The sequence below is a fragment of the Callospermophilus lateralis genome, chromosome 2, assembly GCF_048772815.1.
Source record: "Callospermophilus lateralis isolate mCalLat2 chromosome 2, mCalLat2.hap1, whole genome shotgun sequence".
Lineage (NCBI taxonomy): Eukaryota > Metazoa > Chordata > Mammalia > Rodentia > Sciuridae > Callospermophilus > Callospermophilus lateralis.
In genome coordinates, this window is record NC_135306.1 from 182,571,879 (window position 1) to 182,589,832 (window position 17,954).

Here is a 17,954-nt window from a genome sequence, read left to right on the forward strand (position 1 = left end):
TCGGTGGACACAACATCTTTGTTTGTATGTGGTGCTGAGGATCGAACCTGGGCTGCACGCATGCCAGGCGAGCGCGCCACCACTTGAGCCACATCCCCAGCCCCGAAATGAGTCTTCTCAATGACACATGCAGGTCAATGCTGGCGAGGACTTGCACACGCACAGCAACAGGGATAAGCCATCGATTCTAGGGTCTTTCCAACATATTAGCGCATACTGAATGACAAGACAGCAGACTTCCTGCCCATCTCTCAGCAAACATCTGAAGAGAAGCTCATGTTTTACAGATTCCCAAATGCCCTTCTTACCCAGTCCTGTGTCTTTGTGAGGTATTCTTCAATGCTTTATTAAGAGAAAGAGACCAGAGTTTGTAAAACCTTGTTCCATGGAGCACTAATTCCATTGGATAGTACAGTCTTTTGTTAAAAAAAAAAAAAAAAAAAAAAGAAGAAAAAGAAAGGCTCTGTGATCAAATATCTTTGTAAAATGCTAATTACAGCTTTCTTTGTTGCAGGACTTTGCAGATCTATATATGCTTTGTGTATAGTCAATCTCCACATCTCCCAGACTTATTTCATCATTATATCCTGTTTTCTGTTTGTTTTTGATTAAAATCTCCCAGGATTAGCAATCCCCAAGGCCCACTTTGGGAGGGAGATGCCAGGCTGGGCCTTAAATCCTCTCAATTGATTGAAGGGCTTAAGGAAGAGGACTTTGTCTTCTTTTCACCAAGGCAGTGCAGGCCCTGGAAACAAGCTGAGCACCTGACAGGTGCTTGGTAAATACTGCTGCGTAGATACCTGGACATGGACTTGGGAGGCATGTGAAGCCAAGATGAAGGCTACCTGTGATGAAGACTGAGACGTGTGAGCATCCTCTCTTGCTGTGGCTTTTCAGTCTCAAGTATGCAGAGTGAGCAGACCTTGGGGTCCATTATTGCTGGATTTTTTTTTTTTTTTTTTTTTAGAGAGAGAGAGAATTTTTTTTATATATATTTATATTTTTAGTTTTCGGTGGACACAACATCTTTATTTTATTTTTATGTGGTGCTGAGGATCGAACCCAGCACCCTGCGCATGCCAGGCGAGCGCGTTACCGCTTGAGCCACATCCCCAGCCCCTGGATATTTTTGTTTACTGCAGTTTGTAGCAAATTTCCACAAGGACTCAGGACCTACCCACTTTGTCCTACCACTGGATTTCCCAGGAGCCAGGCTTGCCATAAAGGAGGCTGAACACCATTTGGAAGCAAGCAGTTCACCCCCTAGTGGCAGAAAACCAGACCAAGCCTTTTGATCACCAGCAGTGTCTTTCCTTCTGAGGGCATCCAGGTGAGCCAGGAGCATCCAGGTGAGCCACGAGCACGTTGGGAAACACGGGAGCAGATGTTTCCAACTAAAAGTTCAGCTCAGAAAACTTATCCTAAGTCACTTCAGGTGTTCTCCACCATCGCTGTCAACTCCTGAGGAGCGATCCCACAATGCTGGGACTTATTGATAACTTTCAATGAAATCCTTTCAAGTACATGGAAGGGGAACTGGGTTTGAAAACATTTGACAGTTTAGTTTGTCAGAGTCCCCAAACAATTCATTTGATCTGAAGTAAATGCAGCCAACATCCCCCCCACACACACACACGCACGCACCCCACCATTCAGAGTTTGGGTGCTAAAATGGCTGGGATTTTTTTTTTAACCAAATGTGATTTCAGCTTATGAGGAAAATTGCAATCTCCCCATGAGCTCAACTTGGCGGTATGTGTTCCTCACTGTGTTCTGACAGCAGCAGTCCTGGTTTTCCAATCACCAAACCAACTGACCAGACTGCTACTTACCCAGATGCAGGCTGCCAAACCACTAACTCAACACTGAGACAGCCAGAACCTCAGAGTGGCGGTGATCACAACTCCAAGCCTGCAGGAGCTGAGGCATTGAGCCAACTCCAGAAACCAAAGGGTGGCAAAAAGAGGCATCTTCACTCACCACTCAGCCAAGGGTGGCACTGATCTTACCTACTTGATATAAGACCCAGGTCATTGGTATCTGCAGATAGTAGGTCCTCATTCATGGTTGAAATGAATTGGTTAAAACCCATCCTAGTACTAATGAAGGGAGATCAAGCCTGTTCTCTGCAATATCCATCAATATGCCAAAAAAAGAAGGAAGGGGATAGTTTTCTCTTATTCGTTCCGGACCTGTTCCCCACAATCCCATGGCTTAAAAGTGCACACATTGATGAACTTGACAGAACAAATCCATAAAGGAGCAGTGATACGTAGTGTCATGGCCAGACTTCAAATATGTCTCATCCTTAATTCTGTTTCTATGTGAACGGACACGTGACTTGGATTATAAAAGTTGACCATGGAACAAAGAACTTTCCATGTCCAGAGTTTAATCAGAGTGAGATACATGATACCGGACAGTTATCCCAGAAACTGGTTGGATTTGGGGTCTGCTTAGCATCTTGATTTCCTCAAGCAAATGTCTCCTGTTAAGATCCACATGGCCCCACCATGGCTACTGTTTCTGTTCCTTCTGAGCATCAACCAGCACCCCCCCCCCATAATGGCAAATATAACCTTACATAGGCCAATCTGAGCACCTGGAAAGTCCAAGGGGTAATCAAACTTCTCTACCTACACTGGGGTCATATTTAGCCAAAATACAGCCAGCATATCTGCCACAATTGGTCCAGCCACTTACTGTGGCAATATTGTGCAGGGTGTCAGGACATGTCTTATGGAGTCGGGCTGCCTGGACTTAAAACACAAACATCTGACATGTGACCTGATAAGTACTGAACCTTTACCTAAGTTCTCTTGTGTGTGACCTGGAGCTCATGATAACAGTACTTACCTCCTGGATCTGTTGTAAGGATCAAGTAAATGCATGTAAGGCATATAGAAGAATGCTTGGCACTTATCACAAACTCCATCAACTAACTATCTGTGTGACCAGTCTTGGGATTAGATCATTAAGGTGTGCTTCCACCCTTGGAATTTTTATCATGGATGTGAAGAATTTGATGTGCGACCCCTACCTACGTCCCTCTCAACCCACACGGGCACTGAGTCTGTGCCACACAGGTAATTGTAACATAAAAAAATATATAAGAAATAAACCTGGGGAGAAGGCAGAAAGTCTCAGTTCCTCAGAGAGTGGACCATCTCCAGCCAACTCTTAATCCCCTGCCTTCTTTGAGTCATTTTGTTCACAGTTATGAAACCTGATCTGTCCTGCATTTTTTTACTTCTTTCTCTCCGTTCTAAACGTATGGTTTTGGCCTACATCTTGTGAAGGCTGACAAACAGATTTCCTTAAACATAGACCAGGCTTGGAATCTGGTAGACGTTCTGCCACCGATCTGGTAGCATTCAATGTTCCAGCTGGCTTCTGGGTCCTCTGCCCTGGAATTCAGGAACTGGAAAGTATAAACACAGTATTTCTCTCCTCTTTAAATTAAAATGAGGAGGGAAGGGCTTGTGACTTTCAAACATCCCTGTGGTGAGGGTGACAGTTCCCTTGCTCGCCCCTCTCCCTTGGAGGACAAGGGAGGTGCACACCTTCCCTCATTTATCATGGAAATGACAGTTTCCCCAATGTGCACAGGCCTCAAATCAACTGCCATTTCTAGAGTTGGGATCAGGGGAGAAGTGTTCTACTGTATCAGGATTGTTCACCCTCATTGAGGCAGGTGGAAATCATTTTCTGACTCAAGGCCAATCATTAGGTCTCTCAGACATTATTATCTCGGCCAGTTCTAACTCCTCAGTGCAACCTAGATGTAGGGAAGATTAAATCAAACCCACAGTCTGTGCCATTGACATTCCAAAGACCTCCCCAGGACTTCTGGCTATTTCCAAAGGACTTACATGCTCAAAGTCACCTTTGCTTCTGGGCTTCCATGTCCAAAAGTGCTTGACTCACAGTTTATGAAGCCCAGTTATAGCACCCAGCTTTGTCCTCAGTTTCCACCAAAAGGTCACACTGGTAGTCATTCATGAGAATAAAGCATTGAATAGGAGGTCACAGAGAGAGCTGAGATTACATTTCACGAAACACACAAGTTCAAAAATATTCCAGTCTTATAAAAATCTCCTGTAGAAGATGCTTTTAAAAGTCCTGTTGGTCAATTATTCCTAAGCAGTTTTATTCGACTTGCACGATGTCCCCATTCAGCATGTGGCCATGTCCCCATTCAGCTTGTGGCCTTCCCTCTCAGGAATGGAGGTCATAAACTTTAATGCCAGTGGAGACTAGCAGATGAGTGTTAGGCCATAGAGAGGATCCACACTCCCTCAAGGCATTCAGGTTCACACATTTCCAAGCACCGTGTCCTGCTAAATACTTCTGCAGGCCATGTGACCTGAAGCTTGCCAGTTTGCAGTTCTCAGCTCTGAAACATTCCTCTTTGCCACAGTCAGCCAAGACAGAGCAACGGGAGCTAGCAAGGGCTTTTCCCCTGCTTCCTGTGTGTCCTGGAACTTTGTCAAGGTTAGATGTGCATAAGCACCATCTACCCACATGCTAAATGTGTGAGTGTAAGTCAATCAGCTAACAGGCAAACCTGGGCTCAGACATTGGACAGTGGGGTTCACCATAGGCTCCCCTAATCTGCTTACGTAGACTTTTATTGTGGCAACATGTATATAACATAAAACCATCTTTCCAACTATGTTTATATACATAGTTTAGTAGCCTTAAATACATTCACACAGGGGCTGAGGTTGTAGCTCAGTGGGTAGAGTGCTTGCCTAGCCTATGTAAGGCACTGGGTTCAGTCCTCAGCTCTACATAAAAATAAATAAATGAAACGAAGGTATTACACCCAACTAAAATAAATTTTTTAAAAATACATTTACACAATTGTACAACAGTCACCCATATCTATCTCTAGAATTTTTACATCTGAAATTCTGCACAATAACATCTGTTCCTTCTTCTCCACTGCTCCTGACAACTCCCATCCCACTGTCTCTATGAATTTGACTATTCTAGGTGCCTCACATAAATGGAATCACGTGATGTTTGTCTTTTTTTGTGTCTGGTTTCTTTCATATAGTATATTATTCTCAAGGTTCAGCCATATTATACTATGTATCAAAGTTTCCTTCATTTTTAAACATGAATGACATCTTGTTCTATGCCTATAGCACATTTTATTTATCCACTGACCAACATTGGGTTGTTTCCATCTTTTGACTTTGGGGAGTAATATACTAGGACCATCAGTTTACAAATACCTGTTCAAGTCTCTGCTTTCAATTCTTTTGTGTATATGCCCAGAAGTGGAATCATTAGATCAAATGGCAATTCTAGGTTTAATTTTTTTGAAGAATCATGCATGTGTATCCTTGAACCAATCACAGAGCCTCTTTGAACTTCATCTGTAAAGCAGGGATGGCAATAATACCTACTTTATCAAGTGGGGAAATCTCATAATTAATGCACTAAAGCCTTTGGATCATAAATGTCACTAGATATCAGCTAGACGTCCAGTCTCCTTGTCTTTTGAAAACAAAGGACCCAAACTAAACTGACCACTAAAGTCACTCTCAGCTCCAAAAATTCATGATCCCACCACAAAATTATTTTCCTTTTGGGGTGCCAGAAACTTTCAGAGTATATTGGGATGAACACCCTCTTCCTCAGTTTTCCTAGCTCTGACCCTGGAATGTGTTAACACATCCCATTATAAAAAAAAATCTCATTTTTTCTTACCACTCCTTCTCCCTAGCTTCCTCTCCACATTCCCCTTCTCAGCGGGCTGCTCCTACCCACTGAATATCTGCGCTTCAAATTATCTCCCCCACTGACGTTTGTGTTCATTCCCCACAAGCTAACGTCTGTTGGAAGTAACACTTGTGAAGTTATCCATATTAAGGTTTCATTTCCCAAGAGACCCATATTTTACATGAGGTTTTCCTCTTAGGCAGAGTCACTCTGGCAGAGCTACTGCTGTTGGTGAAGTCACTGGAGTTGGGTTTCCCTTCTCACATGCTGTTTATGTTAGGTTTATCACTTGGCCCAGTGTCTGGATGCTCATCCTCCAACATGTATCACATGCTCATGAGCAACAACAATCACCCATCCCATCCCAGTGGATGTTTACGTTTTATCCGACACTCTTTTCAGCAAAGGAATTAGAACAAATACGCTTCCAAGCTTTTCTTGTCAGGGGCCAGATTCAAAATTCCAGCAGGGAGTGGACTCCTTCACTACATGAAGAAATATTTTCCTTCTCCACTCTATTCCTCTGCCTTCCCTCCAAATGTGAACAACTGAAATACCCTTGTTAAACACATGGAACAGCTCTCCAGTTCCATCAACAGATTGGCTGACAACAAATCACACACCCTCCCCAATGCTTTTCCATAGCAAAAGGTAAAAGAGATTCTCAGGTCGGTAAGAAATGGGTTTTTCAGATCAGTGGGCAGCTGAGCTTTGTTTTGTTTGTTTTGTTTTATTTGTTTGTTTGTTTGTTAATGAGCAATCTCATCCACCAAGCCCTGGCACTCAGACAAGAACCAGGGTCCTCTGGAGTTGGTCTAAAGAAGGCTACCACTGCCTGGAAGTTTGGAGATCGAGGAGGGAGGAGTCCTCAACTTATCCCTGGTCAAGTGTTTAGGCTTATGGGTTATCAGCCACTGCTGAAGAACTCCTCTGTCCTTCATTAGTCTTTGGGCTGCTCCAGATAGTTTGGAGGTAAAATTCAAATGAAACACTCTCACCATTTTGATGATACATCACTAAGGAAGATTTACCTGGGGGCAGGCAGGCTCCAAGTAAATGAAAAGGATCAGCCCAAGTGGGGGAGAGGTTTTTTGTTGATGATGAGGGATGTATCTTAGGCTGTGTCGCCCTCCCTATCGCAGACCATAGCACTCAGCATCCTCACCACCCCATTTATCCTGTTTGTTACTTGGGCCACCTGCAGAGATGGAGCACAGGGAACAGGCAGCCAGGTTCACAATACCTGCTCCTGCACAAAGCTGCCCTATTTTGTCACATCTGTATATCTCAAGCCTTTACCTCATAAGTCTCACCTGATGTGACACCTCATCCCTGGAGCCATATAAGGATAGGGGCTTCCCTGCCTGGCAGCAAGCCATTAGAAGACCCTCCACTCCCTGGCTTTTGTCCTTTGCTAGGTCAACAGGCTTCCAGGAGCTCTGAGTCATGTCCCAGCCTCACTTGTCCTGGAAGCCCATTTGACCTGGGAATTGTGGCTCAGAAAAATGGCATGTGAAAAACAAAGAAACCAAAATTCCTTCAAAACAAACAATCCCAGAAACAGCTTGCACTTTTAACCCCAGCTTTCTTTCTCTTCTTTCTCTTTCTTATCAGAAAGTGTGTCTATGCTGGATGAAGAAATCTCTTGTGTTGGAATTCTGTTCAGATACATTGTTGTAAGACAGCATTAAGCAAGATTCACTAGGAGGAACACCCAGGCAAGCCCTGCCCTTTATTCCCCTCTCTTTCCAGCTCACCTCTGCGGGAGCTCTTTCCAGGGGAAACTTTGCTTTTGCAAATCAAAGCTTGCAACTCACTCTGAATTGATTGCCCAAGGTAATTTCATGTTTTAAAGCAGATAAACTAAAATTGAGCAGATCGTACTGGAGCTCGTCCCCCTTCCTGAGGCAGTCCAGTCCCACAATTACGGATGACAAAACTGTATCCCCTACTAAGCGAAGGCAACAGACGCTCCGGGGTCCCCAGTAAAGCCCCGAGATTATCACCAGAGAAAGTCCCCCGCCCAGACTCCCGGTCCTGCCCTGGGTCAGCCCCCTAGAGGGAAATGTCCCCTTCTCGAGGCGTCCTGGACCCTATGGGTGACAGTACCTCTTGGCAAAGACGAGATGAGAAGGAGCTGCAGGAACGTGAGCCCCAGCTGCGTCCACCGGTCCAGCTCCATCTTTCCCGCGGTGGTGCCGAGCCCAGCGACTGCGGGGGAGCGAGAGGAGGGACGCGGGAGGCCGGCGGGCTGGCGGCTCTTCCAGGGACCTCCCCAAGCTCCAGCTGAGCGGCAGCTCGGGTTTCAGCTCGCCGCCGGGCTCTCCCATCCTCATCCCAGGGAAACCACCTTCAGCCAGAGCGACGTCAGCCCAAACCTCTGCTCTCCGCTGCCTTAACCCTTGCGGGTCCCGGGAAGGTGTGGCGGTGCCCCGAGGCCGGGGACCGGGGCGGGCGGGGACGCTGCGGGTCCTCTGGGCTCCAGATATCCCGCACCTGGGTGGAGGGTGCGTCCCGCAGCACCTGGACGGGTATCCAGGTAGGCGGGGCCACGGGGCCACTCAGGTGAGGCAGGGGTGGTGCCCCACCGCCGTGGACGCCTGGCACGCGGGTTGGCTTCGGCTGCCCTCAATGCACACGTGGAACCCGATGGCCTCGGGAGAGGGAATCGGTGATGCGAGGAGAAGAGACGCCCACCCCTCTTCCCTCCCAACACTCTTACCTCTAAGTTCTTTCCCCTCCCTCGGCTCTAAGGATCCTAGTTTGGAAACAGATCCTAGTCTGGATCTGTAGGCTGCAGGGGGCAGTTGCTCATCTTCTTATGATGGTGAGTAAGTTCAGCGGTATAAATGACTCCTGAGCACCTGTCAGGCAGGTCATGGAGCTTGGAGACACTGTACGGTGAGGGAGCTCAGTTTAGGTACCTGCACTGCAAACCACATCTTGAAGTGAGTAAAAAGAATGGTTTACAAGATGTCTGATTTTTATCAGCTTCTCTGTGCCAGGTGCCTTCCCTCCTGTCTTTTCACAGTAAACCCGTCTTTTCGTTTCCTACAAGAGTAGGAAAATTGAGCCAGTGAGTTCAATAACACATGCGAGGTTACACAGTAAGGGGTAGAGCTAGGATAGGAATGCGCAGGGCAACCAGATCCAGAGGCTATTGTCCAAGCCACTAGGCTATACAGACTCTTACAATGTTGCCCTTATAAAATTGTATTTAAATATTTTAGGTACACTTCTGCCTCTACAGAATTGTATTTAATCATTTAGTCATGATGTACAGTAGGTGGTATTATCTACATAATATGGATGCAGAAATGGAGACTCAGAGGATTAACTGACCTGCTCAATATCACTCAGCTGGACATGGCAAAGCAAGATATGCCCAGATCTAATGTGGAATTGGGCCTTGGACCATAGCTGGTCCCAGTTTGTACTACCAGATTTAAAAGCCAAAATCAGGAGAAGCAGGTGACCATTTCAAGCCAGGACTAGTAAGAAAGCTTCCTGGAGCAAAAAGGCTTGGCCTGAAGTCTAAGAAAGACCTATCACAAGCCAGAGAGGGGAGTAAAAAAGGACTATCTAGGAACTTGGCTGATGCCATAGGAAATCGTGGGTGTTTATATTGTAAGTCATAATTTGCATTTGTACTTTCCCCCAAAAGATCCATGGCAAGACCTACCACTAAAATGCCTTTTAAGCAATTTTGATAAATAGAGGAGACAGATAGATGATAGAAGATAGTTATGTAGAGGCATACAGGACAAAACCAACCATAAACAAAAGCCAACTGAAGATTAGAGACAAATGGATGTAGAGTTTGAATGTAGCAAAGATTCTGAGTGCCACCAGAGTGTTTCAATTTTATTCCTTAAGTTGTTGGAGCGTGCTGATGATTTGGGACTGGAGGGTGCTGAGCCCAAAGCAAGCCCCACAAGAAGGTAAGTGATCCTCAAACTATTGTTGAAGGCCAGAAGTAAAGAGTAAGCATTTGAAGTGGAAGGGAAAAGAAAGTGAGAAAAACCTGAGGAAGGGTGAAAGCCCAGGGCTCTGGGCAGGTTTGGAAAGGTGGGAACCCTGACATAAATGGTTTCATTAAGGAGGAGTTTCTAAACTCCCAGTCCTGCTAGGAGTACCTTGCAATGAAGTGACCAGAAGCGAGCACTCAGCACTCAGAGCCCTGGGTTCAAATCCTTCAGTCCCGACTTTCTGACTGCTTGACTTCAAGCAAGCTAACTAAGTCTCTGAATCTGTGTTCTTCTCTACAAAATGGAAATAATAATCAAACCCACTTTCTTGGCCACTGGAAGGGTTAAATGAGTTTATGCATGGAAGGCCTGTAGCACAGTGCCTAGCACATTCTAGCTGCACAATTTTTTTTTTTCCCACTACTGGAGACTGAACCCAGGGCTACTCTACCACAGAGCTAGATCCCCAGCCATTTTTATTTTTTATTTTCAAACAGAATCTTAATATATTACCAAGACTCAGCTCAAACTTGCAATCCTCCTACCTCAGTCTCTTGAGTCCCTGGGATTGTGGCATGTGCCATCACAATAAATATTAACTGTCATCTGTATTATCTGTCCTAAGGATGCCCAGAGAAAACCCTCACTGTTTTAGTCAGCTATTTCGCTGCTAAGACTAATGGAGCCAACCAGAGTAATTTTAGGGGAAGAAAAGTTTAGGGACTCACAGTTGCAGAAGTCTCAATACATAAACAACAGGCTCCATTCCTCGGGGCTGGAGTTGAGGCAGGACATCATGGTGGAAGAGAGTGGCAGAGGGAAGCAGCTCACATCATGATCGGTAAGCAGAGAGAGACCACTCACCAGACACAAATATATACTCCAAAGCCACGCCCCAATTCCCATCTCCTCCAGCCAGACCCTACCACTTCAGTTACCAGTGAATCGCTGTCAGGGAATTAACTCACTAATTGGGTTAAGACTCTTACAACCCAATCATTTCTCCTCTGAACCTTCTTGCATTGTCTCACATGTGAGCCTTGGGGGACACCTCACATCCAAACCATAACACTCACCTTCAAATTCCTTGTCCAGGGGAAATTTGTATAAAACAAGCACAAAGAGTAGCCTTCAAAAAGAGGAAAATAGCAAAGACAGGGCATCTAAGGGGTGCCGCTGAGATAAAGGGTCATTTATTTCTGGTCAACGTTTCCGGGTCCTTTGGTGATGACAGTGATGTGGAGGTGACTTTGTTTCCAAACACTGTGGGACTTATAGCCTCTCAGGACTCTATCACAATCTGAGAGCATTGCTTCCTTCTCCCATCTCCTCCACACACAGCATCGGTGCCCAGCAGCCTCATCCCTGGGGCAATCATTCCCCTGATAGGGTGGCTTCTGCTGAAAGGAAGTAGAACATGTCACTTAAGACATGCCACTTTGACTTTAGAATTCTTCTGAGCTGAAGCCAACTGAGAAGAAGCCCTTGTACCTTCCCTGTTTGCTTAAAATTAGAGCATCACTTATAAAGGTGTCCAGCACCTTCTCTCTCTACTAGGAAGAAAGAAAGTTAATCACCAGAGACAACTCTGGACCTTTTATCAGCCCACGAAGAATCTACTCAGCAAACCTTATTTTCCAAGAGTTCTCCATATATTTGTCAGGAAGTTCAAAATCCTTTTCCTTCTCTTACCACTTCTCTACAAATGTTGTTCTTTTGTTAAGATGCTATTGTTAAGCTAAGATGCTACCCCAAATCCTCACCACCCTTTTAAGTCATTCATCAGTACTTGTTCCCATGCATAAAAGTCTTTGTTTTTCTCTAAATTAATGTCTTTCGTTTTTTTCTCTTGATACTCTGTCTTTTGCTAGTCTAATTTACAGGATTCCAGTAAACCACAGATGTTTAAAGATTTTTTTTTTCCTCCCCTACAAAGCTGATTGGCTAAGAAAGTCCCAGGTTCAGAGACCTAAAAACAGGCCCTTCCTGTGTTCCTGGAATCTCCGCAGGAGTCTGCTTGCTATTTGTGTCACTAATTTGAGTTCGCAAATTTTCTAGGGTTAGGTAACCTGGAAACTGTCAGAAAGATACTCTACAAAGGAGTGAACTCATCTCTTCAAAGAACTCAAAGCAGTGAACTACTACTACTTTGTGGAGATCCACAATAATCCCTGAGCTGGGAGAAGTCAGGGAAGCTATGATCTGAAACAGGACAGTCCACCTGAGGCCGTATAATCCTAGACAAATTTCTATTTTCCTACCTGAGTTTAGCTTCCTCTGTTGCTATCATATCAAATCAGGTTCTCATATTGATCGAGTTTAATATTGCTCCAAGTCACGGTTTCTTAATCTGGGAGTTCCATGGGGTCCCTTAGAAGAAGTACTTTAGAGGGACTTTGAACTTCTCAAAATTATATGCAACATTTTTGCCTACAGTTTGCGGAGTCAGAGGCATCCCCTAGCCTTGTTCGAAGTCTCACTTGCAAACTCCCAACTCTTTTAGATTCATTCATTGTCATAAGATAAAATTGAAAAATTGACCAAGTATTTCTTAGATTTGGGGAAAGTGATTTTGTACATACGTACAGTTGTTGGCTCTAAGCTATAACCTGCACCGTGCACACTTGCAGGACTCTCCCGAATGCTGAGTTAGCACATGCTAGCTAGTTCTGAATCCAGACAGACCCCTTACCACTTACGAACACCTGGGCATGTTATTTCACCTATGATGGACTTAGTTTTTGCATTTGCTAAGTGGAAAAAAATAAGGGTACCTGCCTGTATAAGGTTGGAGTAAAGAGCTCAGAACAGTGCCTAAAATAGAATAGATATTCAATAAATGTTAGCTGTTTCCCTGATGCTGGTCTCTTCCTCCTCCCTTTACCTCCTACAAACACTCCAGGGAAGAGTAAATCACATGAAAGCCTATGGGTGGGAAAGGCCAAGAAGCATACTGGGAAGTAGAGACTGATACCTGGAATTAAGAATTATCCCTTACAATCAGCAACTAGAAACCAACAATTTCTGCAGTCGATGGAGTCAGGGCACCCATTTAATTCAAGTTATAATACGCACTAATTTTCACTTGAAAGGATGAGACTCTTTGACAAAATCTATCCTCTTTTCCATTGCCACCAGGGAGGCTGGTAGCATGTGGCTTCACAGGGAGAACAGCAGAGAAGGCAGTCTTTGTGGATGCCAACGGTTCCCAAGCTGTAACTTCTGCAGATCAGCAGCTAGCAGCAACCGCACACTGGGAGAGCCAGAGGCAAGAGTCTGGGTAGAGGGGCGAACTGAGCAGCGTCCCAGTAATTAAGTTCGGTTTTCACCAACAGCACAAAACACAAAGCTCAAGTCAGGCAGGGCCAGGGACAGAGAAGGGTGGCACTGTGAAAAAGACAGAAGGGCTGTGGCCCTTCCACCACAGCCTGCCCTAGCTGGCCCCACGGAGGTAGTCTCCAGCCCTAATGAATCCCGGCTGTTCACCTCTACAACAGGCAACCATGTTCAGCCTCCAGGTCTGGCTCAGCTCCACTCTCTTTCCACTGGGGAACCATGCAAAGGGGTAAGGACGTCTGTGGTTCTTTCTCTGGCCACATTCTTCTGACTGTGTGTCATTCTTCATGCAAATTGCTAAAAGTCGGTGAGCTTCTATGCTTCACAGTCAATGTGCTCCTGAATCACCAGGGGGAAACCTGGTCTTGGCTTCCATATGGATATTTATGAACTTCATTTTTTTAAAAAAAAAAAAAAAAACTATCTGTTATGCAACTGAACTGCAGTTTTATAAATAACACTGGCAAAAAGTTTGTTCATGATCCAAGTGGCAAGCCCAAGAGTTAAAACCAGGTGATTCATCAGGAGGAAGGAAGGAAATAAAAAATAAAATAACTCCCAGAGAAGGCAATGCTGCGGGGGTGATACAATAAAGGACCCTGTAGTCCCAGACCCAGTATGGATCAGGGCTCTACTCCCTACTGGACATGTGGACTCAGGCAAATTCACTGGCCCCCTGGGTCCCAGTTCATCATCCATAAAAAGGATAGTAGCCACCTTATCATTTCGGTGAAAAGATTAAAATGAGGCTGGTATATACAGGAGGAGCTCCATCAATGTTGACTATTACTGTCATCTATGCACATCTTATCTTGGGGTTTTCAAAAATACCCTCCCTTCAAGTAGTTGGCCAAAATTAATAGATACTGTAAATTAAGTTAGGTTATGTTTCTATATTGATTTGAGGCAAATGCACATTTAAAATATATATTGCCTCAGACATTTATGCTTCCAGCTGGATGTCCAGAGGCAGAGGGGGAAATTTACTTGAGGACGAAACTGAGAGGCCTGTTCCAATTGGAAGCTGCCCAGGATCCAGAAAATCCCCTGAGGAGATCTCACATTGAATGTCTGGTTCAATGGAGTAAGAAGGGTTTGGAAATAAAGCAACTCTTCTCTATCTATGGAAGGAAGTAAAGGACACTGAGAAAAACATTAATCAAGTAAACATCATTCATCTTCACTTAGTATAATTTACTGCATACCTACTGTGTGCATCATTTCAGGTCCTGGGGATAGGGCTCTGAATACAATCTACATGATCCCTTGCCTTGCATACTTACAGACTGGATGGGAATTATACATCAAGCAAATGTGACAAGTAACACAAGAGGGGAGAGAACATTCTGGAAGGTGGTAACAGGATGTGAGGGTCAGAAAAGCTTCCCTGAAAAAGGGACATTGAACGTCAGACCTAAAGAAAAAAAAGGGAAGAGAGTAGAGAATAAAGAATTAGAACATGTTCTGGAGATGGGCTAGTGATATATGCAAACCTTGAAAACAGTAACTTTATTCTAAGGGCCATGAGAAGCAATCTGAGGGGCAGACAGTGGTGGGTCCAGATTGTATTGGGGGCTGAGCCTCCTCTGCATCCTCCATTCAACAGTGTGGGCAGAAGTGACTTGATCTAAGGGGCACTGTGGAACATGACAGTGAGAGTCAGATACCTCCCAGTGTGATGGCCACTTGGATGTGGGCGGGTACACAGTGACATGCTCTGGGGAAAGCCAGCTGCCACATTGTGTGAGCTGCCCTATGGAAAGGAACTGAACTCTCCTGAAAGCTGTCACATGAATGACCATGTGCCATGGCTCTAGCCAGCAACATACTTCATGAGAGATTGCCTAGCCAGAACCATGCAGCTACGATGCTCCTAGATTCCTGATCCTCAGAAACTGGGTGAGATCATCCACTTTATTTTATGCCACTAAAACTCGTTACACAGTGTCTTAGTCCATTAGGTTGCAAGAACAAAATACCATAAATAGGTTGACTTATAAACAACAGAAATTTGTTTCTTACAGTCCCAAAGGCTAGGAAGGCCAACATTAAGATTTAGTGTTTGATGAGTGCTTACATCTGGTTCATGGCTGGTCCCCTCTAGGTATTTCCTCACGCCGCAGAAGGGAGGAAGTCTGATCTCTTCAACCCCTGTTATGGTCTGAGTGTGTGTTTCCTCCTAAATTAGGTTTCTTAGGGTGAAACCTAATTTCCAATGTGGTGGTGGTATAAAGAGCTGGGGCCTTTGCGCATGACGAGGTCTTGAGAGCCGAGCCTTCCTGAATGGATTAGTGCCCTCTCAAAAGGGCCGAGGGGCTTGTTCACTGTCTCAGCAGAGAGTGGGCCCCACCAGGCCATGAATCTATTGGCACTTTGATCATCAACTTCCCGGCCTTCAGCCCTTTGGACAACAAATTTTTTCTATTGCTTAAAACTACCCAGGCTAAGGTGTGTTTGTTCTATCAGTCCAAATGGAACAAGACAATTCCTCATAAGGGCACTAATCCCACTCATGAGGGCTCCACCTTCATGACCTAATCACTTCCCCAGATCTCCACCTCCTCCTGCCATCTCATTAAAACCACTTCAACACGTAAAGGGGCACAAACTGTCGGATCATAGCACACAGCAACCAATTACAAATACAAAAGCCTCTGAACTGGGAAATGTGGAAGAAGAGAAAAGAAAATTGTCTATGCCTGGGTAGACCCACGGTCAAATCAAAACTGCTAGCCTGGCCACAGCTTAAGGACTCAACCCTGGGAGATGTTAGTAGAGTGAGACTATCACAGTTAGGAGGCTTCCAGCTATACATAACGGCAAATCCAATTCCGTGGTTGAAATAACAAGTAGCTTTATTATGTCCTATAACTGTAAGTAGGTAGGTTGGTCCCAGCATTGTTTAATTCTGTGGTTCAGCAGCACTGTTCAATACCCGAGACCAAATGACCAAAAGATAATGCATGCAACAATTTATCCAAAAGCTCAGAACAAAGAAAAATTACATTTATGGTTTATGAACACAAACATATCATTAAACTATTAAAACATATTTTAAAATGGCATTCTTCACCTTCAAGATAGCAGCTACCACTGAAAGGAAAGGACAGAGCTAAACACAGGGTATGAAATTTTAGTCAAAATATAAAAGAAACATAGGATAAATCTGAAGTTACTGAAGCAAAATTTTAACCTCTGTTTCATCTTGGAGGCAAGTACATAGATCATTGTCTGAACATTTTTGTATGTTTGGATTGTCTACATTTTATAAGGCTATAAAGAAGACGTAAGAGGGATATGTAAGGGAAAATATTTTGCAATGGGTAGAGAAGACAAGCACTTATTCATGTATTAAAGTAAATATTTCTAGTATTTGCCATGTGCCAGACACTCTTCTAGGCAGTGGGAATAGCATGGTGAAAAAGGCAGAATGGTTCTTGTTTTCATGGTGCTTACACACTACTGGACAAAGATGCATAGCGAAGACAGACGAGATGGTCAAAGTGCCATGTTAGAAATGAAACAGGGTGTATTAGTCAGCTTTCTGTTACTGTAACAAATGCCTGAGGTAAATCAACTTACAAGGAGGTAAAGTTTATTTTGGCTCACAGTGTCAGAGGTTTCAGTTCATGGTCACTTGGACAAGTATGTCTTGTTGCTTTGGGCCTGTGATAGTGCAGTATATTATGGCAGGAACATGTGAAAGAGGAGAACTATTCACCTTATGGTGGCTAGGAAACAGAAAAGAAAGGGATGGGGTCCCACCATCCCCTTCACTCACAATGACCTAATTTCCTCCCCCTAGGCTCCACCTCTTAAAGGCTCCACCACCTCCCATTAACACCATGCTGCATGAAAATCCAGCCTTCAACACATGGACCTCTGGGGGACAGTGCAGGTGAAAACTGTAGCACAGGGGAACATGCTGACAGGTGATGGAATCCTATAATTGTGGAATCAGGGCAGGCCTCTCTGAGAAGGTGACACATAAACTGAAACCTGAGGTTAAAAAAAAAAAAAAGACAGCCACTGGGGCTTCTGGGAAGGATGCATTCCAGGCACAGGGGACAGACATGCAAAGACCCTGAGCCTGAATGGCTTTGGTGTGCTTGAGGATCACAAAGGAGGCCAGAGTAGCTGGCAACAAGTGCATCATCGACAATTCTTTAAGCAAGAGAGAATGCCAAGCGGAGAAACGCTGGAAGATCTGTGAAGCTGCATATCAAGTGCAACATCACCTTCGGGGCCTCAGAGAATCACCTGAGAATTTAGTGAGCAACTGTGGATTCTAGAGAAATACACACACACACTGATTTTTGCTTACAATTCCAAGGTGTGTGTGAGCCCTCTGAAACCAATGCCTTTAAACTGAGGCCACATTCTTCCCAGGCAGCCCCCACCCCACCCCCCACCCCCAGCCCCGTCAGTGAGGGTACAGTGTAAAAACCTATGAAACTGTCATTCCCTCCCCAAAATAGTGAATCAAAACCAATATCACCCCAGATGGAACACACCTGTAATCCCAGCAACTCAGGAGGCTGAGGCAGAAGAATCACAAATTTGAGGCCAGCCTCAGCACCTTAGCAAGATCCTGTCTCAAAATAAAATAAAAAGGGATAGGGATGTATTTCAGTGTTAGAGTTCCCTGGGTTCAATCCCCAGTAATAGAAACAAACAAACAAATAAACAACAATAAAAAAAAGAAAACAGTATCATATTCCAGAAGGGTGGTGGTGAGAAAGAGATGGCTGACACACTGGATTAAAGCAATTCACTTCGGATGGTGGAAACAAACCCTGTGAGGATGCAGCAGCACGGCACACTGACACAATCACACAGTTATTAGGGACTACGTGATTAGGAGCATGATGTGAAATCCTGTTCAAAGTAAAAGATAAATTGCTGTACCTTGCCTCT

General features: G+C 44.7%; 1 protein-coding gene across 2 annotated transcripts in view; it reads right to left on the reverse strand.

The window, feature by feature from the left end:
• Nucleotides 1–7,962, reverse strand: part of Pamr1 (peptidase domain containing associated with muscle regeneration 1) — a 76,352-nt gene extending 68,390 nt beyond the window's left edge. For both annotated transcript variants that reach the window (XM_076844342.2, XM_076844343.2), the window contains exon 1: nucleotides 7,843–7,962. In XM_076844342.2, coding sequence (XP_076700457.1) covers nucleotides 7,843–7,915 — 73 coding nt within the window. In that variant the 5' untranslated portion in view covers nucleotides 7,916–7,962. The remainder of the gene's footprint in view (nucleotides 1–7,842) is intronic.
• Between the last annotated feature and the right edge of the window lie 9,992 nt (nucleotides 7,963–17,954).